This window comes from Crocodylus siamensis, chromosome 2, assembly GCF_052110815.1.
Source record: "Crocodylus siamensis isolate JL-2025a chromosome 2, ASM5211081v1, whole genome shotgun sequence".
Taxonomy (NCBI): domain Eukaryota; kingdom Metazoa; phylum Chordata; order Crocodylia; family Crocodylidae; genus Crocodylus; species Crocodylus siamensis.
The window spans coordinates 258036048-258058713 of record NC_143396.1 but is presented as its reverse complement, the minus strand read 5'-3'; the positions used below and the strand labels follow the sequence as shown (position 1 = coordinate 258058713).

The window sequence follows — 22666 nt, the reverse complement described above, 5'->3', positions numbered from 1 at the left end:
TGGAAAAGTACAGAAATGTGGAACTGTAATGGTAATTCTAACCAGCTTGCTGCTGTAAACTGGGTTTTGACCTCCATTGCAACTTTGTAATTCTATCTGAAATTCCATGTTTATGATTTTCTACCTAGATTAAAAAAAACAAACCTTTCCCAAAGTTTGGGAGTAATGGAACTATCTAGCCATGTGTCTACATGTTCAGTAATTACGGAACATTAAGTTAGTACCTGTAATCACATTTAGTGCAAATGAATGCTTTTTGTGTGACGCTTAATGCACGTTGGACTCAATCTACTGCGTATTACCATGGTTTTTGCCAGCTGTGCTAATTACTCCAATGTGCATTAAGCATCTTGTGTAGATCCATCCACTGAGACTTTTTAGACTAGAGGTACCTCTCCATAGACTCAAGGCCCTCCTCAGAAAGCGCCAGCTCTTAGATTTTTTGGGTGGGGGTTGAGTACAGAAAAATAATAGAGCAATTCTTCTGTTGCAAAAAACTAAGAACAAGCATAGCAGGTCAGAATGTTTAACAGTATGGATTTCTATTTGAAAATCTCTGGGTTTATCTTGTGAACCATGTTTGCCCTGGAATGCTCTATGGAGCTTGAGATAACACTCTTTTATATCATCTTCCATCTGAGTCTATTACAGCACTTTACAGACATTAAAAGAATTAAACTAATGACACATATATGAAGAAAAAAAATCAAACCTATCTTAGAGATGAGAAAGCCATAAGGTAATTCCCTAAACTCAAAGAAGTCTGTAGCAGAGCTTATTCTAATTCCCACGTGTTCTTTAGTCCCCCAAATATCCTTTCCCTTCAAGGTTTCAGTAGACTCATAAAATTTGCAGTGGGTCCTTACTCTGGAAGCTTCTGCTCATTGCCCCTGTATGTCTGTGCTCCTCAGTAAACTCTTTTGACATCAAAAGGGAATGTTGCCTATTGTGATGTAATAAAGATATATGCAGTGCTTTTTTAAATCTACTGCAGAAAGCCAGAGAGTTGGGAGATGGGACAGTTCTAGGCAAAAGAAAGTAATTTTTTCTGTGATTGTTCACCATTGCCACATAACAGAACTCACCCCCATATTCAGCTGGCCTTGGCATTTGACAAAGGACTGTGTTTGGCTACTCATAGGTTTATGCAACTGCATGGATAATGTAGGCAGAGATATTTATCAATTCAATATTAAAAATACCCTCTGCTGCTTCATATATTGATAACTTTAAGCTCCTTCTCTAGTCAATTAAAACATTCAAGTTAGCCAAGCCAAGTATACACATCCCTATTTAGAAGCTACACTTGTATTTATTCAGGTCTCAGTAATAATAAACATCGTGCAGACAAAGTCACTATATAAGCCTAGGAGCTAACAGAACATCCAGTCAAAAGAGCTGACTGTTTTCCTACAACCAGATACACGCCAAGGCATTTACTGAAAATGAAGGTAAGCTTTTTTTTTTCTCTCACCAAACTGTTCAGGGTAGGGTCCTAGCATGCAGCCCTATAGCCAAATGAACCTATGCAACTGAGTTACATTTACTGCTTTGCTAAGATGATCCTTGGTTCTTACATTCCTGCACTAGGGACAAGTGAGTGCTAGTAAAGTTGACTACAAGTCACCTTTATTTTCCCAGTATTCAAAACAGCCTAGGAATCTACTCAGGCCTTAATGTACATTAGAGCAGCCTTGGACTACAGTAATTGATATTCTGTTTTCAGTCCCCTATATAACTGGAAAGCACAAAAAAGTGATAGGGACTATGTACTGCCCAGTGCAGTTCCAGGTGAAGATACCTAAACTAGCTCTGACTAGACTGAGTATGGAAAGAAGGAAACCCATGTCAATACAGCTCTGCTTTGGCTAGTTTACCCTGCTTCTCACTGTGTTGTGTAGATCTCTTCATAGTGTAGCATGCAAGGAGTGTGATCCTCGTCACATCACGTGAGCCGCTTTCTCTCTAGCCTGTCTCCAGCATACCCCTCTATCCTGGGAGTGAGAAGCAGAGACAAAAATCTCAGATGCCAGATCTAAACGGTAGAGGAAAAGCATATCTGCACTGCCTGAGAGTGCTATTGTGAAGCTCTTCTCACCCATTCACTCCCACTCTTCATATATCAAAGCCTGGAAATGAAGCAATGTAGCTACCTTTGGAGTAGCACTGAGTACACATGAAAGAGTAAGTCTGAGAGAGACCAAATAGCCGTGGTGGCAGAGCTTTCTAATGTAGACAGGGTCTCTATAACTTTCCTCTGTAAGACCCTTTTTCCCTGCAAGAGCGCTATTAATAAAAGTCATGACCTATATAGGGAGACACATCAGCGTGTCCTGATAAGCACACATGTGAAGGGGTACATGCTTCCCATGGGACAAAAAGCAGCGGCACATATTTGTGCCGCTGCTGTTTGTCCATGGGCACGCTCCTGCATGAGCACTTTAACATGCAGCAAAGTGACCTGGGTGGGATAGGGAAAGCTGGGAGTCCTGGGGGCCTCCTGTGGCAGCAGCAGCACCAAGCTGGCCACTTAGAGCCTGGCCAACAGCCAGAGCATGGCTGTGCCCAACCAGGCTCCCTTTACAGTGGTGTACACTGCTGCCGTGTGCACCATTCTGCTTTTTTGACATCTCCCAGTGTTAAAAAAAACCTTTCCTGCTGCTAATTAGTAGCACGGTGAACAGATGCACATGTACAGTTGAGGCACTGCAAACATCATGTACGCGCTCATCAGGATGCCCCCATTGTGAGGAAATGAGCAGATTGGGAAACTAAGCCTGTTAGTTAACACCTTTAGAAATGCTAGGCCTAGTCTACGCTAGAAAATGTTGATATAACTGTTCTGCTAGCAAGACTTGGAGTGCATTCATGCTCAAACTCCTCTGTGGTGCCAGACTGCTTCTTTGAGTACAATAAATAAGTCTTCTGCCCAGCAGCCTGCTGAAGATATAGGTAAACACATCTATCCCTTCCTCTGGCTGTCATGGCAGCAATTGGTGCTTTGCAATGTGCACTTTGTGTTCTGTTGGCACAGCTGCTGAGTAGTCACACGGGGCTACCTGAAGTGCTTGGGTGAGCACATGCTCTGGTGGCTTTGTAGTGGCAGCTGTCTGCTCCCAGAACTTCCTGTGGCAGAGGCAGGTAAGTGTATGAATGGCCTAGACCAGGCTTTCCAGTACGCGCACATTTGAGGAGTAACTAAACAAGCACTGACAAAAGTGGTAAGTGTCTTGCAATAACTGGCCATCAATTGCTTTCAAGTTACAACAGGGCTACAAAGCGCGGCCTACATTTAGCCTACGATGTGTTGACTACAATGGACCAACTTGCAGGATCATCATAAAATTCTAGTTTATTGGATGCAAAAGTCAGACCATAAACCTTGGTGCTGATCCCCTCAAACACACACACGTTTATGCACACACACACACTCAAAGTAGCTAGCTCTGAACACTAAGCATTGGTATAAAGATATACCTATCCCCAAGCACTGGAGTCTGCCATAGATGACCAGTCAAGGCTTCTTTTAGTGCAATGTTGCTGCAGAAGGGTGCCGCCAGCTGGTCCTTCTGGCTGGACAAGCAGGGTGCTGGTCAGGTCAAAGAGGGCGCTGTTGGGGGTCATTCTTCGCTGCCTTTTATCCCTCTCTGGCAGACTTTGGTGACTCCCCAATTCTAGGGCTTACCCAATCCAGGGGTTGTTGACCTCGAGGGACATCCCTCTTGGTAGCTGCTGGATGGCAGCTGTCAGCCCTAGGGGTCATGTCCACACATATCTTCAGTCTCAGGAGTCCATTGATGAATTTTGATTGATTCACTGCCATGATGAATAGAGCTCTGAAAGTGGTTGATTAGGGGGTATTTCAGCCCCAAGGGTCTGTTTCCAGCATTGATTAGTTCAAACTGGGGCTTCTGCACCTTTAACAGTGAAGTTTCAGGGAGTTCCTGGCTCTGGATTGATTCTTTCCTTTTCTTGGTCTGTAGTTTTGTAGGTGTTAATTGCCACTCATTAACATGCTTATCCAGACTAGCTACTGTGTCACACAATCAACCATGATTCATTCATGGACCTGCTCCATATTGAGATTCCTGCTCTTGCTAACATTGTTACATGGTACAACTTGCTTTTAAACTTCAAGTACATTTGTAAAAGCATCTACAAGCTCTATTGTCACTACAAATACACCTTATATAAAAATAATAATGATATAATAAAAGAAAAAGAGAGAGGAAGGTAGAAAATAGAAAGCATCCCCAAAAGGTGGCAAATACTAAAAGAGGCGCTTTTGTCATATGGAGGAGCTTCACATTTCGGGAGAGAGAGGGGGGCAGACAAAAGGGTTTCTTGCTACATTATTAAACATGGCACAACTGGCCAGGCCCTGTAGCAGGGACACACCAGGTAGTGGGCATATACAGAAGAACTGTGTAAGACAGGGCATAGATTATGTTGTATAAATAGATGTGAGACTTATTAAAAAGGGCTTCTATACACACAGTGCATCTACACATGAAATTAATGCAAAGCAATAAACACCAGGGCAGCTTGCACCTGAGTCAACTGCTCCTGGGCACAGCATCTACACATGTGCCTGGAACAGCAGTAATTTGAACCAGGGTGGAGCAGGCCCCTGGTTGGCTGGGTTGACTGGGCACAATGTACACCCACAGTCAGCCTTTACACATGCATTTCAGCGCAGTAAAGTACTCCACTGTAAGACAGTACTATCCTACAGCAGAGTTAATTAGTTTGCTGTGCCATAATACTGGTGCATGTGTAGATAGTGATGCTTTACTTCGGAGCTAATTTGTCAACTCCACAGTAAAGCACATGTGTAGATGCACCTAAAGGAAAGTTAGTGTAGCTTAAGCTAAAGTGTATCTTAGCGTAGTTTAAGCTACAGCACAGCAGCTTTTCTGCACTAACTCCCAGTCTTAGGATGTGAGTAGATGAATGATTTGCTACAAGATAGTGTATGAACCAGCAGTGTGTCAACTACTTCACATAATTGCTCATGTTTGTGTTAATGCAAGGTAGCTTGCTCCTCACTGAAAGCAAGTTAAGCCACTTTGCATTTCCTGTGATGTAAGAGCAGGTAGGCACCTGGATAGCTATTGCAGACAAGGTTCTTTAGGTGTATCTAATATCTTTTATTAGACCAACTTAAATAGTTGGGAAAAAAATGTCTTAGCAAGCTTTTGGGTTTAAAAACCCTTTGTCAGGCTGAGGCGGCCTCTGCAGTTGGTGTGTGCTCATCCTGGGTAGAATGAATAGTCTTCATTCCATCCAGGATGAGCACACACCAACTGCAGAGGCCGCCTCAGCCTGACAAAGGGTTTTTAAACCCAAAAGCTTGCTAAGACATTTTCCCCCCAACTACTTAAGACCAACACAGCTACAACCTACACCCCTGGATAGCTATGGAGCACCTAAAGTACCAGAAGCCCACACCATAACATACTGTAACTTGCTTGTGCATCCACACCTTAAGAGCCCACTAAGTACAAGATCACTGTGAAAGTAAGATGTGTCAGACAAATACACTCTTTGGACATGTTTCTAGTCCATAGGATGATGCTAGGGAGCACTGCTATGACAGGCCCTGCCAACTCCCTCCCACTTCACATACACATGTAGTGGCTCTCTCAGTCTTGGGTGTATGTGTGTGACAGTGGGTATTCCCAGTGCTGTCTAATGTCTAATGAAACTGGTTTGGGTATGCAGCAAGTGACTGGTCTTGCTTTCATGGTGGCACTCCTAGTAAAATCTGATGCACTATAAACATACCACAATGTATACAGGGAGTTACACTGGAGTAGTTGGAGTAGCTGGTGTGCTTACTGTGCATTAGCTTCCTGTGTAGACACTTCACTCAGCGGTGTTTGCATAAATCAGGAGTAACTCCATGGAAGTAAATTAAATTATACTCTTCCACATATGAATAAAGCAGCTGTTGGCTAGATGCTGTAGCAATCAGTGAAAGTCATTTATCAGCCTGCTGCTGGGCTTAAAACCCTTCAGCTCCACCGGTTCAGGATTCCGCATATAGTGAGAGTGCCTAATTGCTTTTTGAGTGCAGCTATTTGATTATGTGGATTCCTCATTGTTGGAGTTTATGGATTACAGCCAGTTGTGGCTTGGTCCTTGTCAGAACCCATTACCAGTGGAGGAGTTGTGATTCAGAACAGTTGGAGGCTGTGTGATTAATCTTCTGTCACTTAAACAGCACAGAAATGGCTAAAATTGCAGGAACATGCTGCCAAGAAGTTGTTGCTGGTGCTGCTTGAGGATATTCTTTCAGTCCCTAGGGTAGAGCAAACACTGGCAGATAAGCTCCATTCCCATCAGACTTGTGGTGTTTTTCCAAGTCTACAGAAATCACATGCTTTTTATTAGAATGATTATTCATTTACCATGTGGAATCACCTAGACCCGTTGCACCAGACGCTACATCCATACACAATCCACTTACAATGAAAAGATGGTTGCTGGTCCCAAAAGCAGTGCTACCCTTATTTATTATAAACATAATGGCAGGTTGGGGTTGGATTTTAATGGTAGGGCAATTGATTCCTCTTCAAATAGAGATGAATGTACAAGAATGCATTCAATGATATATGCTATAAGCAAGTGATAATCCTTGGCCAACAAAGTTACTCTGGCATAAACCTGCAATGAGATATATGTGCCCCACAAAACAGCAGCCAGGAAAAGGTTGATGATAGAGGTAACCTCATTACCTTGCCCAGCTGTGACTAAGCAGACTATTAGAGGCAGCTGCTATACAAAACTGAAGCTGAGGCAGAATAGGGGACAGGTGGAGAGAAAAAAATGTAAAAAATTCAATAAGCAGCAGCTCAGGGAAACACTGAAGATTAGGAAGGATTTGTCCTCAGCTGCATAGTATGAGGGTTTCTGGGCTGAAACTGGGTAGCCACAGATCCTGTTTCATACTGGACCATCCTATTTTTAAACACTGTCCCCTGTCTGTTTCTCAATGAGGACTGGACTGCAAAAAGTCCTGTTTTTCAGTTCATTAGTGGAAACTCATGTCAATCACTTGTCTTCATGATTTTATTGGCTGTGCCTAGAGCTAGAGTGGTGCACAGCCAGGAGCAGGATTCGCAGCCAGGGAGAGAGGCGGCTTTTTTGTGGTGGCCCCACCCCTCACTGCTGATTGGCCAAGGGGATGTCTGTATTCTGGGTTTGCATCAGTGACCACCCTAGCTGAAACCTATAGTGGAGGCTGGGTTTTGGCTTCCTCTAGCTGAAATGAAAGCCCGAGAAGGAAAGGAGCCAAAAGACATGCGAGTCCCAGGTTGTAAGGAAGCATAGGGCTGGCCAAAGACTATTCTGGACTTTGGAGCATAACTGAACTTTTTACTATTCCAAGAGATGCGATTTCCTAAGTTATAGAAAAGCAAGTGGTCATAGGTGACAAAGGGTTGCTATGCCAGATCTGAGCTTTGCTGGAGGGAATAACATGGAGTCCTGCTTGTTGATGCGGTTTGGACTGACAAAACTACATTTAAAAGAATAGTTTATTTTGGTTCAAGAGAGGGAGAGGGGTCATCTTGTACTGGAACAGAAAGCAGCTTTGCCAGTTTAGTCTGGTCCTCATTAGGAATAAGTTTCTTGTATTGTATGCTAGTATTCCTATTTGCATGTCCAGACCAGTCCATGAGCAATCAGTACTCTATTTTTAACAGATTTGTCAATGTTTACAAAAGTGCTCTTAGTGCAAACAGCTTTTGTCAGTACTCAAGCAGAACAACCAGTGATTCCTGCTTTATTTTTCCTTGGCCCTCACTCAAGCAGAGTAAGGATTTCAGGTTCCAACACTAACATTCTCTGTGCTTTGTTCAGGTTCAATGAAGGCAATAGGCCTACTCATACACGAAGATGACCACACAGCCAGTGCCCCTTCACGTCCTATCCAGACTAGGATTTAAGGTGTTGTGTCTTCTTAATATATTTTGAAAGCCTAGTGGAAGCCTAGGATTTAAGTTGCTCGGTATAGTACGCATTAAAGGTGCTTGTCTTGTCTACATCAGCTTCTTCAAATGTATTGGCACATACGAGCTAACGTTCCATCCTACAGTTTACCCCTTACTGTAGACTAGGCCTGAGAGCAAATTTATATAGAAAATAGAGACTGCTTCAAATAGCTGATCAGGAATTCCATTTTTAATTGTGTTCCAATTTTTATGCATTCAGGAAATATGATATAGTTTGTCAAGAGAAGCTTAGTGCTGAAGGCAATAGAAACACAAATTTACTGACTGTCAATTTTGGCTGATAAACCATATAAGGTGGGCCATTGTTACATGGGCACTTTCACCCAGACTACAGTTTTTTTTCACCTTTAACTGAAGCACGTTCACAGTTTCTGAGAATTACTGTTTGAAATTACATGTCTGTACATAACCCTTTATTAACAGTCAGTAACTGTTCTAATTTTTTTAGTGCTAGTTGTACCAAGAAAACTGTTGCAAAGCATGAGTTCATTATTAAATTTCATCTGTGGTAACCAAAAGAAAAAAAATATTGAATTGGAACCCATGGGTTTGTTTTTTTCCCCCTCGTTTCTATGGACAGTTGTAAAATCATTCATTAGAACATATTAAAAGCCAAATGCAATCCTGGTTGCTGTAATGAGGGAGAGTAGAGAGACTAGATTAAATTCTCAGGGGAACCTGTGAGGACTATGGGAGAAGTAGTAGTAGTTGGGTTGGCAATATTTCTAATTAAGCTCCTTTAGGTCCTGTTTAGAACCTAATTATTAAAAAAACCCAACCCCCTAAAACCTATCTATACTGGGTCTTTTTTGTCAGGGCAAAAGCCCAGGACAGATGTGCCATACCAGCATACATGACCAGGGCCCTCTCCACACGTTACATTTATGTTGCAATTAACATGCTAATTACAACATAAATGGGGTGTGTCTTACTGGTGTAATCTATTTTTTACTTTGGCACTGCAAGTCTATAGTTGCTTTTTATGCTAGCGTATCTATGAACAACGTCAAACCATGTTTGTTGACTGGACAAACCCTACAGAACAGTAACGACATTAGCTATTTTCTAATATCTACCAGTGGTTTACAGAGTGAAGAGATTGTATACTGAAGTTCCTCAAAACTATATGAACTGCTGTCTCCTTCACTGTATAATCAGTGGTGTTCACATGGAATGATGATGTTCTTAAGTCAGTGCAATCTGATAATGTGGTTGCTATTAGTTTTTATGGATGTGCATTTATTACCAATTCTCCAGTCTAACAGGACAGAAAAAGAGCTGAAAATGAAACTGTTGGAAGAACTGGAAAAAAAACCCCAGCTTTAAGAAAGGTTAAAAAAAAGTTGGAGATTATCACTTAAAAGGGAGAGACTTTAGACCACAAGTCAAAATTGTTTGTTTCTTTTTCACTGCCGTACTTCAGGTACTTGGCACCTCTGAAGCTCTGAGGACTAATGTCTCAAGAGTAGTACCCCAAATTAATGGACACTTGAAAATTATCTTCTTAATCCTTGTAACTCCATTTTCATTTTTGTAAAATGGGCACAACACCTTCTTCAAAGACCTGTTGTAAGGTAAAATAAATGAACATTGGTAAAGAACTTTGAATCCAACAATGAAAGGTACTATAGAAGAGCAAAGCAACCCATCTAGTCTGGGGGTCAGACTAGGTGATCCGTTCAGGTCCCTTCTGACCCCAAACTACTATGAAACTAGTATGAAACCCCAAGACAACAACTTCCTCCCACTTTGTGCAAAATCCTTCCTTTCAAAGATGAAGCTGTTTAATAGGCAGGAGAGGCAGAGCAGCACACATTGCATTTCCAACACTGGCACAATTCTATTTGTGTAGATCACAATGGCTCAGAGAGAAGCAACTACATGTAGCTGTTCACCTCATGAAGAACACGGGTTGCCTATAAACGTCATGGTACTAGCTACAATGTGTGTGCTGGCTTTGGGAGCTACATATGCCTTCTGGCTGGCAAACCATGCCTCTCCGAACCTACCTGAGGATAGGAGTCATTTATCATATCTTGTGCTCTTCTTGAGAACTCATTACTTGCTACTGCACAGGGCTGGATTTGGAAGAAATTCCCTTTACCCCACCAAACTGTAGTGTTTGGCCTTTGTCTCAGGATATCCTAAAGCCCTAACATTATCCCAGTGGATATATATGTGCAGGTATGTGTGTACATGTACCTGTCTTATCCATCTACCTGGCCATCTCCCTAGTCAGGGAGAGGCAGGATAGTGTGATGGACAGAGTACTGGGAATCAGGAGCTAACAGAATAAGGCCAGGGACCCTTGTTTGCATCCATTTTAGCAAGATCCATCATGGCTTCTGCCAGCCTTGGTGTCTCCCTGCACCTTGTGTTCCTCCTCCCTGTGGCTGCCCTGTTTACATACAGCTATTACTATTCTCTAACACAGACTTTGGGAAGGTGCTTTTCAGCCCCATGTCACTAATAAGAACATAAGAATTACCATTTATGGGTCAGACAATAGGTCAGGGATGGACAACTGCTTTATCTGGCAGGCCACTTAACGAGTTTTTGCAAGCTGTTGAGGGCCACACATGTAAAATCTTTCAGAAAATATCATTTTAACAAATTACAGATAAAAAAATCAAATCATATACTAAAAAGTCAAACATCTACTAGAACATATTTTATTTAAAAAAATAATTTTTGACCTGATGTATGTGTTTTTGAGTACTGTATATGGAAGCAATTGCATAATAGCTCAAAATAAAGTCTAACTCTTGTATATTGTGTGTGTGGTGGAGGGGTGTGTGTGTGGGAGACAGAGGCAATGGGGGTGCATGTGGGTGTGGGGGGCTTCCTGCATGCTAGGTTCCAGGGGCCAGCTCCAGGTCCCAGCTACCTTCCGCTCACTTGGCCACCCACAGGTGCAACTTACCCCTGGCCTGGCTGGGTGTGTGGTGCCCAGCTCACGTCCCTGTGGCTGTTGTTGTTTTCCTGCACTACCTGCTGCCCAGAGTGGTGCAGCATGGGCAGGAGGAGAAGGAGGAGCTGCTGGAGGTGGGGGAAGGCCAAGCAGTACCTGGGCAGTTGCAGCCGCACCAGAAGCAGCCGCGCCAGGAAGCTGTGCATGATGGCTGGGGCCAGGACCATTGGCAGGCGTGGGTGGAAATGCAGCACACGCTGCCCAGGGCAGAAGTGGGAGGAGCTTGGCCCCAGGCAGATCATCACCAGGGCTGACACATGGGCCGGTTTACAATTAATTGGTTGGCACCTGCCTGCAGACCAGATCCAATCAATTGGTAAGCCAGATCCAGCCTGCAGGCTGTATTTTGCCCACCCCTGTCATCTTGCCCAGTCTCCTGTGTCCACAGTGGATTCTGAAAGGGAGGGGAAACAGGGTATGGTTCCCCCCCCCTTCCAAACTTCCTCTCTCACTTGTAGCTTCCAGGATTTCAGGGCTAGGAAATTCTGATTCAGGGGCTGTGCTCCTTACTCCAGTGCTCAGTAGCTACTGCTGTCCCTTTCCTCCAGAATTTATCCAACTGTTTTTGAATCTAGCTAAACTGAAACTTCCATAGCATCTGGTGGCCACAAGCTCCATGGCTAAACAACACACTGTTTGGAAAAGAGCTTCCTTGTGTTCATTCTAAACTTAGCAGTTTTCAAATACTTGAAGGGCTGCTATAAAGAAGAAGGAAATCATCTTTTCTGTCTTGCTACAGACAGGAGGATGTGGGCCAATGGCTTGAAATTGTGGCAAAGTAAGTTTAGATTGGATAGCCAGAAAAATGTCTTCACTGTTAGAATACTGAGGCAGTCGAATAGACAGCATAGGGAAGTTGTGGACTCCCCATCACTGAAAGTGTTCACAAGGAGGTGGTACAGCCACTGGTCAGGAATGATCTAGGTGTAGCTATATACCTGTTTTCTACCATGGGTATTTCTCAAGCTTCTGGGTTTCGTCTTCCCCAAGGCATTGGGTGTTGGCTCCAGTGAAGTGATGTTCCCTCTAAGGAGTAGCGGTCCTTGAGTATGCCACCTTGGTCTGTCATGGGACACTTATCAAAGGGGGCTGGGGCTGGGGGCCAGAGGCAGGAGCTGGGGGCTAGAGGCGGGGGCCAGAGCCGGGAGCTGGCATGGGTTCTGCCGGCTCCGGGGAAGTGCTTCGCTCCCTGGCATCAGGGCCAGGGAGTGGAGCACTTCCCCAGAGTCAGCCCCCACGCCAGCCTCCATCCCTGCCTTGCCTCACCTCGGGGAGGAGCCGCTGCCTGCCCTGAGTGACACTCCGCTGGCTCCAGGACACTGCTCCACTCCCCCACAGGGTTCGGAGGGCATGTCCCGCAGTGTCTTGGAGCTGGCGGAACTGCACTCGGGGCAGGCAGAGGCTCCTCCCCGAGGTGAGGCAAGGCTGGAATGGAGGCTGGGGCAGGGGGCTGGCGCAGGCTCCGCTGGCTCCAGCGAAGTGCTCCACTCTCCAGTCCTGATGCCAGGAAACGAAGCACTTCTCCGGAGCCGGCGGAGCCTGCGCCAGGCTCCTGCCCCAGCATCTCCTGGTGCACAGCCTTTTCGTTGTACACTGCTGTGCATGTGCGCACCTTAGAGGGAACCTTGCAGCCAAGGCTGGGGACTTTGACAGGGATTTGCCAATGCTTCTGCTGGGAGCAAAACCAGAGGTTGCTGGATAGGGAGGTCTTCCCCCTGCATTCAGGGTCAGACTAAATCACTGTACTTGGGATTAGTATGAACTGTGGGGATTTTTGCCTTCCTCCAAAGTTGGGGTATGGCCCCCTACCTGGGACATCTTGAGTGTATATTGATAATATTTCATAGAAGCAGGACAGTAGCTACAATGCTTCAACTGTTTTATGTGTGGCAGGTTAGAGTGCTAGGTCTATGTTGTGTCAGGGTTGAAAGCAGCTTTATATAGAGTTTCAGTGATGGCTTGTATGGGATGGGATGAAAAACCATGATCCTGCCTCAGGCAGAGCAGTTGAAGTAGATGACCTCTGGAGGACCCTTCCACCCCTACTTCTCCATGACTATGACTTGCATAACTATACTTCCCCATGTTGAAACCAGAACACCTGGATAAGATTTTACTAGTGTTCAGGGGAGTTCAGTTACATATGCAAAAACATATAAGAAAAATACACAATATAGTGAAACGCTCTTAATATGAATTCAAAGAGACTAAATGGGTTTGTCTTCATAAGTTAACGAATACAGTAGCTTCCCCCATACAAACAGCATAAACAGTCAAAGTATGTACTTACAATAAGGTGATTACTGATGTTTTCCTTGTCTTGCTGTCCTTCAGGGTGTGAAGTTGCTTGTTGCCAGCTTTATTTCTCTGATGATGCTATCTTTTAGAGGGCCTGCTTGTCTTTCAGCAGCTTGTCACAGAACACAGTACAATCCAGATCAAAATTAACTCACATAGCCTTCATGGTGGAGACTTGTAGATGTGATTTTTCAGGAGACCACACATTGTTGATAATAGAAAACACATGCTTAACAGGGGCAGTTGTGCCCAGGAAACATAACATGAATTCCACAGCCTTAGCTAGATCTGCATATTGTACTGCCCTGCTGTCCATCCCTTGAAAAATGCATAGCCACCTTTCAGCAATCTGGTTGCAATCAGAAAGATGACGAGATGATTGATTTTGCATTGGCCCACTTAAAAAGGCAATTTTAATCCAACATACATAAGGTCGGAATTCTAGTGTGGCACATAGCGAAGCTGTCTTCTATTTCATCCCACACTGGCATATTGCTCAACAGGGCCCACTCAAGCTTTTTTGCACGCTCAAAGGCAGGTTTCCAGTGCTCCAAGTAAGACAGGCATTGTACAATTCTGTGTTGTAAAATTCTTGTTCCTTCATTTGCCGACAGTCTACAAGAGACTGCAGTAGGTTCTTTGCTTTTGTTGTGACAAATTGTTGTCCAAGCCTCTCCACTAAATTATCCCACAGGGAATGTATCTGCAGAGCAACTTCTGTCACCAACACATCATTTTTCTCAATTGCCTCTACGTTCTTCTGAAACATGGCTGTTTGTTTACTGGCAAAGGCAAGCTACAATTTAGTGCTAAGGTCGTCGAAGACTTCTTTGTGGTACCCATATCCTCAGTTTTGCTCACAGTACAGAAACCAGACATGAAGTTGACAAAAGAGAAACGTAAGTGTTCTGACTGTACGGTTGCTACGGGACTGCTGAAACAGGGAAACGTGGTTTCACAACATTGTCAAGGTAATAAAGCAACTGCGCTGGCAAACTGCAAAACTGTATCAAAAGGTGAGCAACTCAGCCCACCAAAACAAATAATCAGTGCAACCCATCTAACGTGTAACCTCAAGAGGATACAATATGAACTAGGTTGCACAAAGTATGCAAAGTCTGTTAACTGCAAGTAGGATAGCCACTTAGCCAATCACAGTAAGGATTAATCCAAATTTGGTTCTAAATTCCGCTCGTATGCGAATAAATTTGAGACAAAATATGAGCAAAATGTGCTGATCTTTGGGTTCTCATAGAAGTGTACTGCTGGGGGAACAGATGACTTAAGAGCTTTGCAGGGACCAGCAGCTTAGCTGATCTGCTCCAGGCATCATCTTTAGGGGTATCTTTAAAAATTGCGCATAAGAGGTAACAAGGCTTGAACATGCTATATTGGATTTTGTGAGTATACTCTACTTCTTTTTCTCTTAAATAAAACACAGCTTGCCTCAAAGATCTGCGTGTCTACTTTAACTAACTCATCCGCTCGACCCATTACGGGTACGACATTCTTTTAACAGTGTCAGGCACTTCTCTTGAGAAAGGAAACATGCTTTAACCCCATTGAAAATCAACAGAATTCTATCCAACACTGGTTTCAGTGACAAGAATTGTGTGCTGCTGTGCTGCAGTAATTTAAAATACTCAATACTGACAAATTGGCAGAAGTCTTTCAGCTCTTCAACTCTTAGTCTGGCTTGGAGTTTTTGCCACAGATTGCTTTTTTCAGGACATCTGGCACCACCAAAGTTAGTGTTGGTATTGTCTGCATGAATTCCAATGAGCTTCGCACTAACAGGGTACTTCTTAATCACTTGCTAGAGAAATGCACACTGCACATCAGATGTTTCGCCCAGTAGAAAAGAAAACTCAGTAATTTTTGTGTTGACTCCCCTAATTGGAAGAAAAAAGAATACAAGAACAAGAAACAGCTTTTGCTCCCTTTTTTGTTCAATGCATCCACATTAAGCATAATAAATGAGCACTTCTCCAAATCACAATGCACTTCTTCTGTTGACAAAAGAGCTAATACATTGCAAATTATTGCCTTGGATTTTGTGTGAGCAAATGAAAACTTAGGTTGGTAGAGTTTCTTAAAATGATGTAGTCACTTGGCCCGAAATGGTGTCCATGACGTACCGTGGTAAGCAAATAGTCCTTCACTAGCAAAAATGTGATTAATAAAACGCCAATCAAATTTTTTGTTTTGCTTAACAAAAAAAAAAATCTGAAATGCTTGGAGTTGCACATTTAGTACTTTCGGCCCCTGTGTTTTTTTGTTTGAAGGTGCTGAGTAATGTCACAGCTGCTGCCTGAAGTCTTGCAATTAAATAATTTTTTTTGCAAAAATCTTGTTGGTCTAATAAAATATATCACCTCTAACATGAGCCCAGATTGCTTTCTCCACAAGTATGTCATACAGCTTGGCTGATTTTGTAGGTCTTCCTTACAGCAACAGGCATGTTTGTGACATTTTATAGCAAACACTACTGATTACTTCTGTAACCTCACGTGTTGTAGCTGACCATGCATCCCATGTGCACTTCATGTGGGTAGGTAGATTCCAGAGTCCCCGCCATGTGCCACTACCACCTATTGTAAATCAAACCAAGTGGTAAAATGTTGGGATGTTATTGTGAAATGGAGGTATGGAAAAAAAATGCAATTACATTTCTTTATGTAATGCCATATGAAAAATGCAATACATCAGCTGGCAAAAGAAAATGGGATAAATAGCCAAATAAAAAAAAAAAGTGGGGACATTTGGGATAGGGCTCAAATAAGGGACTGTCCTGGCAAAAAGGGGATGTACGATCACCTTGACCAGGGCTCTACCTGCCAGCTTCAGGTTGTGCTCCCTTGTTCTTGTCTTGTGAGAGTCAGTAATGACTCCCCACTGATTTTCTTTCCTGTGTAATTCTGTGAACCCCTCCCAAGTCACCCCTAGCTGTCGGGCTCCTCCCTCTGCCAGGGCCCTGCTAGCCTCCAGTGGGGAGCCTCTTCCCCTGCTTCCCTGCTGCAGGTCCGGGACCTACTGACAGGCACCCCAGGACTGCATGTATGTAACAGTGCAGTTCCTCCGCAGTGGGGGTTGCCAACCCTGCCGGATTGGGCTGGAGCCTGAGGAAATCGGCCAGGTGACTACTGAAAGCAATCCAGGAGGCAGATTGTGAACAGGTCGAACAGTACAATGAGTGACATTACATCAGGTTGGGAAACTAAAAAAACCTCCCGGAATGTCTTGAGTCAGAGCTGGCCACCCAACATGCAGCCGGGCCAAGGCAGCGTCCCTTGCAGCTGGCAAGCGTGCACGGGGTCAAAGGGCCACGGGGTGAGCCACAACCAGGCTCAATACAGCTGGTCGCTACGCTGCCCGACGCCCTCGTGGAACGCCAAGTCGCCGCCGCGCTGACGCGACCAGGCGCGTCACCAGCCACGCGCGCCAGCCTCACCGCCCTCAGCAGACATATCTACCGAGACACCCCAAACAGCGCACTTCCGCCACTCCAGGTGTCATGGCGGCCGCGTCGCCCGCTCCCCTCCCTCGCACGTGACCACGCGGGGGCCGTACTCCCGCGCCGACTCTCGCGAGAGCTGCCCCCCCCCTCCCGCGCCCCCGCGCTCCCCGGCCGCTCGCGCAGCTGCTCGGCTCTCGCTATATAAAGGGGCGAAGCGGGCAGAGCGGCGGCTGGCGGCGGCGGCTGCTGCAGCCCGGGGCCGGGAGCGGAGGCCGGGCCAGGGCAGGCCGCGGCGCCGCCCGGGAGCCAGGGCTGTGCTGGGCATTAAGGGGGCGGCGCCAGCGCCGGGCACGTCTCTCGCTTCACGGGGGCGACCGCGGCCGCGGTGGGGGCGCCCGGGGGGCGCGGGACATGGCGAGCGCGGCCAACACAAACCCCGTGGTAAGCACCGGGGGGGCCGGGCCGGGGGCGGGTGGCGGGCTCGGGGCCTTCTTCTCCTCCTCCTCCTCCTCCCTCCCTCCCGCCGCCGCCCCACGAGCCCGCCCGGCCCGGCCCCGGCCCCAGTCGGCTTCCCGTGGGCGGCGGCTGCTTGGGAGCGCCCGTCGGTTTGCAACAAGCAGTCACACAGCCCCGCGCCCCGGCCCCAACGCACCGCTCCGCTCCGTTCCGTTCAGCTCCGGCCCGGCCCCGGCCGCGGCCCCTTGTTTGCGCCCGTCTCGGCCGATCCATCATGGCTCCCGCCGGCCTGGCTGCTCCCCCGCCTTGTGTTCCTCCTCCCTGCGGCGGCCCGGGTTATATAGAGCTATTGCCGCTCTCTAATATAGACTCTGCCAGGATGGGAAGGTGCTTTCCAGCCCCACGTCACAGCCTCTCCATTTAAACACCGCGGCAGCCTTTAAATAGGGAGAGAGCGCCGCCGAGAGCGGCGGGCGGGCGGGGAGCTGCGCGCAGCCCACAGCGGCCGGGGGAGGCGCCGGCTCCGGCTCCGGCTCTTTGTCGCTCGCCTCAGGTCGCGGTGCCCGGGCGGCCCCGCTCCGCTCCCGGCGGCGGGGCTTCCTTTCCCGCCGCGTGGCCAGGCCGCTGCGGGCTGCCCCCTGGAGCAGGGCCGGGGCCGCGGCAGCGCGGTCGGAGGGTCTTTGTTGCAGTGGGGATGGAGCTGCTGGGGCAGGCGGCAGGGGAGGGCTTCTGCGGGAGAAGGTGGTGGCGCGGCTGCAGGTATCTGATTGCTGACTGGGAAAAGGCGAAGCGCTTGAGACTCCTTTCCCAGCTCTTCTGTCTTCCATGATAGCAACATTTCGTGCTCTGCCCGTAGCAGCAGCAGCTCTGGAGGCGGGGAAAGGAGGGAGACCTGGATTGTTTGGAGCGGGTTAGCTCTTTAGGGCATTGGTGTTTCTAGAATGGTAAAGCTGTTTTTTGGTGCTATATTTATTTCTTTCTCCCGGCCTCCTCTACTTCCCCCCCCCCCCCAGTAATCTGAGAAGATGATCAATCCAGTAAATGCATTCAGGCCGGGTATAAAATATCAGCTAAATCTTGAGTACAGAGTAGGATCCCATGAATAAATAAGAAAAACAAACATGAAGGTGGTATGCCTGTATTTTCTCTTCTGTTGTAGAGCAAGTTTGTAAAGATCTAGGAGAAAAGGCCTTTGTTGTGAAGGATTTGCAAATACCTCTGTTGCAAAGCCCCAATAACACTTGATTTCTCTTCTGTGCAAAGCTGGGCAGCTGTCTTCATCTCTTGGTACAGGTCTATCCTGAGAAAAGTCTTGTTAGAAAATAAAACTCTGCAGTGTGTGATTCAGGTCACCCTGCCGGCTGGCGGGAGGTGAATGGTTCGGTTTTGTTTTCAGCTGAGAGGTGGCTTGTTGGTGATGGTTATTCAGTCAGTAATGTTGTCATTTAGAGTGCAGATCTATATCTGGTAATAGGCCTGCACATTTTAACATAATAATAATAATAATAATAATAAGGTGAACAAAACCAAGTTAAAGAATATAGCCAGTTCGTAAGCCAGACTTTTATTCTAAATTACTTCAAAAAAAACCTCTTAATGCTTTAGTGTCATTAAATCGTCATCAGTCAGTTTTATTGCTCATTATGAGCCAAAGTGATGCATTTTCATTTTTGGCTTGCATGAATAAGCAAGGATTCTGTAGTAAGTTGTTATTATAGCCAGTTCGTTTTAAAGGAGGTAGGATAGCTTGAAAACTAGTTGACTTGCAGTCAGATGTACAAAATCAATACAACAATGTATTTTTTCAGTTACAGGAATCTGAGGGGTTGTTTATAAGAGTAGCTGCATACAGGCTTTTTGGGGGGGGTATCCTTCTAAAACAAAGGAATTTAAGAAACATAATCTCAAAATGGGTTGCAGTACTTGAAATGACTTGGTGTGCATTCTTTGGATTCTGAAATATTTGAGCTCATATAGTACAGCAATTCATTTGAATATGGTGCAAGTGCAGAGGGAGAGAGAGAGGGTCAGTTTTTTCTATGCTCAGCAGGGGGAGCACTAGTTAACAAACGTTTTGTATAAATATGTGGTTATATAACCATGCACAAATAAGGAAATAAGAAAATTGTAAGTCTCATTAGATCAAGACAGACAAGCTCTATTCAGTGCTTGGAACAGGGCTTGCCAAACACCTGCAGATCTAATTGGCTGTGATACATTCACTTGTAAAGGGTACATCAGTAATGAACCTAAGCTCTTCATAAGGCAAAGTACTTTATTCATTCAGAATGGGTGAAACCGTGATAATTTTAACTGGCGTCTTGTAAATTTCTGTAGAGTTTTTCTTTATTGTCTTTGATTTCCCTGAAGTGGGTGTGTGACTTCACAATCTAGAAGGTAATGTGTAATTATTCCTGTAGCAGTAGTAATAATGGAACTGCACTGGTGTGGCTGGTAGCTTTGGCAAACTGCCATGCAAAAAAGCCTTGGGGGGAAAAAAGTGTTAAATTCAGAGGAAAAAAGGGTTTGCAGTCATTTGGTCCTTATAACCAGTTTTATACATACTAGTCAGCTTGAGCAGTTCAGTGTACTTCTTGAGACTGCTTGTGCCCTTAATAGCTAGAATTAAGCTTAATGTACATGCAAAGAAGAGGAGAGAGAGGGACAGATAGTCTTTACTGATGATATTTGAAATGGAGAGGGGAAGAACTGTGTGGGGAGGGAACCGATTCCATAAGTTTACATTTCCATTACTTTTTGACTGGAACTCTTTCTACTGAATTTTCATAGTCAAATAGCAAAACCTGGTTCAGGTCTGTTCAGTAATACTCCTCTCAAAATTGGCTTCAAAGTGAGCAAGCGGTATATGGAAGAAATGTTTTTATATTGCTTAAATCTGTGGGCTTAGTATGCCTAAACTGAAGTTTGAATAACATATAAGTATTATACTTGCTAATTTTTACATGCAGTGAGGGACACAAATTAAGCTTGCCTGCTATGCTTCTCTGTAAAGATTATATATTGAAGTTATTCTTTATATCCCGTTCTTTGGATTTGCATAGGCTAAATAGTATTGGAAAACAGCATCTTGTGATTTGTTTTAATTTCTCCCACAACTATTCAACAAATCATTGCTGCCTTTGGAGAGGACAGTTAAAGGGAATAGTGGCTTTCCCCTTATGTACAACATAAACAGCCCATACCATTCTTTCTGAATAACCTGCATATTTAAGAACACATGTACTAGGCAGCTTGTGATTAATACAGAAGGGAAAAATAATAGCTGACTCTTCAAAAAGAAACAAAAAACTTCTTATCATAAATGGATTGAACATGATAGAGCAGTGGTGTTAATATGCAACTTCTGTAATGATGTAATTAATGCACCTAATATTTTAACTAATTTCTGAAGAACTTGCATTCTTTGATAAGACTAGCTGTTCATTTTAAATTGGACAACTTGGACCCCAGTCCTGCAAATGATTATGCACACATTTAACTGGAGGCATGTGGGTAGTCCCATGTTGCCACATACCTTTAGTGACCAGACCCAAACAGGGTAGTATTTTTGGTTTGTTTTAAATTACTACAGCCTCAGTTATGAAATAAAAATATCAATGGCTCCTTTGCTCTGGAACTAGTTTATATGTATATACTATGTAGCTTGTTAGCTTTCAGCTTACAATTCAGTGTATTTGTTTTACACAGGAACCTTTGTTCTTGTGTTGTGTATTTTAGAACAGTGGCTCTCAGCCAGGGTGCCATGATATCTTTTCAAGAGTGATGTGAGATCACATAACATTATTACTGTTAGTTGCGCAAACATGATTCATAAGATAAAACCACAGATTTCAAATAATAGGAATTTATAATATCCAAATATTCTGACCTGTTGTGGTCTTTCTGAGTTCTTTGCAATAGAAAAACAGCAGCAAGTCTTCTGTGGTACAGAACTGAGTGAAATATAGGAGTTGGCATTTTGCAAATGGTGCCTTAATTCTGAAAAGGTTGAGTGCCACTGTTAGAATTTTAATAACTTAATACTGGTCAACTAGGATCTCTTCTTAAGAAGACACTTCAGTAATTCAGGATGTAGGGAAAAGAGTTGGTTACTAATGGTCCCCTCTCTGGAAGTCCTTTTTCATAGATTCATAGATGCTAGGGTCGGAAGGGACCTGAACAGATCATTAAGTCTGACCCCCTGCCTAGGCAGGAAAGAGTGCTGGGGTCAGATGACCCCAGCCAGATGCCTATCCAGCCTTCTCTTAAAGACCCCCAAAGTAAGGGAAAGCACCACCTCCCTTGGAAGCCCATTCCAAACTTTGGCCACCCTCGCCGAGAAGAATTTTTTTTCCCTGATATCCAGCCTAAATCAGTTCTATGTCATTTTGTGACCATTGTTCCTCATTACCCCTGAAGGTGCCCTGGTGAACAGAACATCTCCGATCCCTTGCTGTGCCCCCCTAATGAATTTGTAGGTGGCCACAAGATCACCTCTCAGCCTCTTCTTGTGGAGGCTGAAGAGGTTCAGGCCCCTTAGTCTCCTTACAGGGCTTATCCTGTAAGCCCCTGACCATATGAGTGGCCCTCTTCTAGACCCTCTAGAGTCTTATCAACATCATTCTTGAAGTACTGCACCCATGTGTCCTATGTTGTTGCAAAAAACAAAAGTACCTAAACCTAAAATAACTTCACTTATTTTAAGTATATTTAGCATTCCTTAAAGGTTTGTAATCCCCAGAGTCTAGTACCTTGTCTTCATCTACGTAAGTATAGTTGATACAATAATAGTATGGTGCCTGTTATATAACTCTACCACTATGCATCAACCTTGAACCCCTGATAACATGAAGGAGCAAAGAGCTCCACTGCCTCTCGGGTTTTGACCTTTCTGATGGGACTACCAGGAAGGGTATTTGTTGGGATGACTTTTTTTGCACCATCTGCCAGGAAATATACTATGATCAACTGTTCATTTAACACAGGTCACTGAAGGCAGAGATGACTGAGTAACAGCTGTCCTAGCTGAATTTGAACTGGGGATCTAGAGAAGTCAGACTGTGCGTCCTATTTCCTGAGTTCTGAGCACTCTTTTTTTTTTTTTCTTTGATAAAACTTAGTAATATGCACTAGTATTGTTATGCTAAAGCCTCCAAGTCAGCCCTAAGCTTAGCTAGAGCGGTTACTTGAATCCATGCAAAATTCCATTAAAGACAGTGGGCTTGGAGAAGAGGTCTGTACAATATATAGCTCAGACCTATCAAGCTTTTATTGTAATATGTAATGTTAGTTTAATTAATGCATAGAAATTAAATCTTATTTATGTGATTTTAAGTAGGATTAATCAGCATGTATTACTTATGGCTGGCTGACTTAATTGACATAGAACTATGAAGTGGTAAACATGTCATAAAAATATCCATTTAACTTTTCTAATAATTTTATAAATCTCATTATGTTAAACAT

The 22666-nt window shown here is 44.6% G+C and overlaps 1 protein-coding gene and 1 long non-coding RNA gene across 5 annotated transcripts in view; one reads left to right on the top strand and one right to left on the bottom strand.

Annotated features, from left to right (window-relative positions):
• Positions 1–6499: 6499 nt before the first annotated feature.
• LOC149872093 (uncharacterized) lies at positions 6500–17543 on the bottom strand. Its single transcript, XR_016440355.1, has 3 exons — positions 17397–17543; positions 13280–15878; positions 6500–9582 (listed from the first exon to the last, which is right to left on the bottom strand). It is a non-coding gene; the product is annotated as an uncharacterized LOC149872093 (long non-coding RNA).
• GTF2A1 (general transcription factor IIA subunit 1) overlaps positions 15929–22666 on the top strand; it is a 26723-nt gene continuing 19985 nt past the window's right edge. Inside the window, exons 1-2 of one of the 4 annotated variants that reach the window (XM_090033838.1) lie at positions 17659–17753; positions 22186–22260. Coding sequence is in view for 1 of the 4 variants with exons in the window: in XM_090033836.1 (XP_089889962.1) it covers positions 17156–17185 (30 nt within the window). In the remaining 3 variants the exon portion in view is untranslated. Of the gene's footprint in view, positions 17186–17658; positions 17960–18129; positions 22261–22666 lie in introns of those variants that run through there. The other 3 variants (XM_090033836.1, XM_090033839.1, XM_090033837.1) reach the window with 3 other exon arrangements.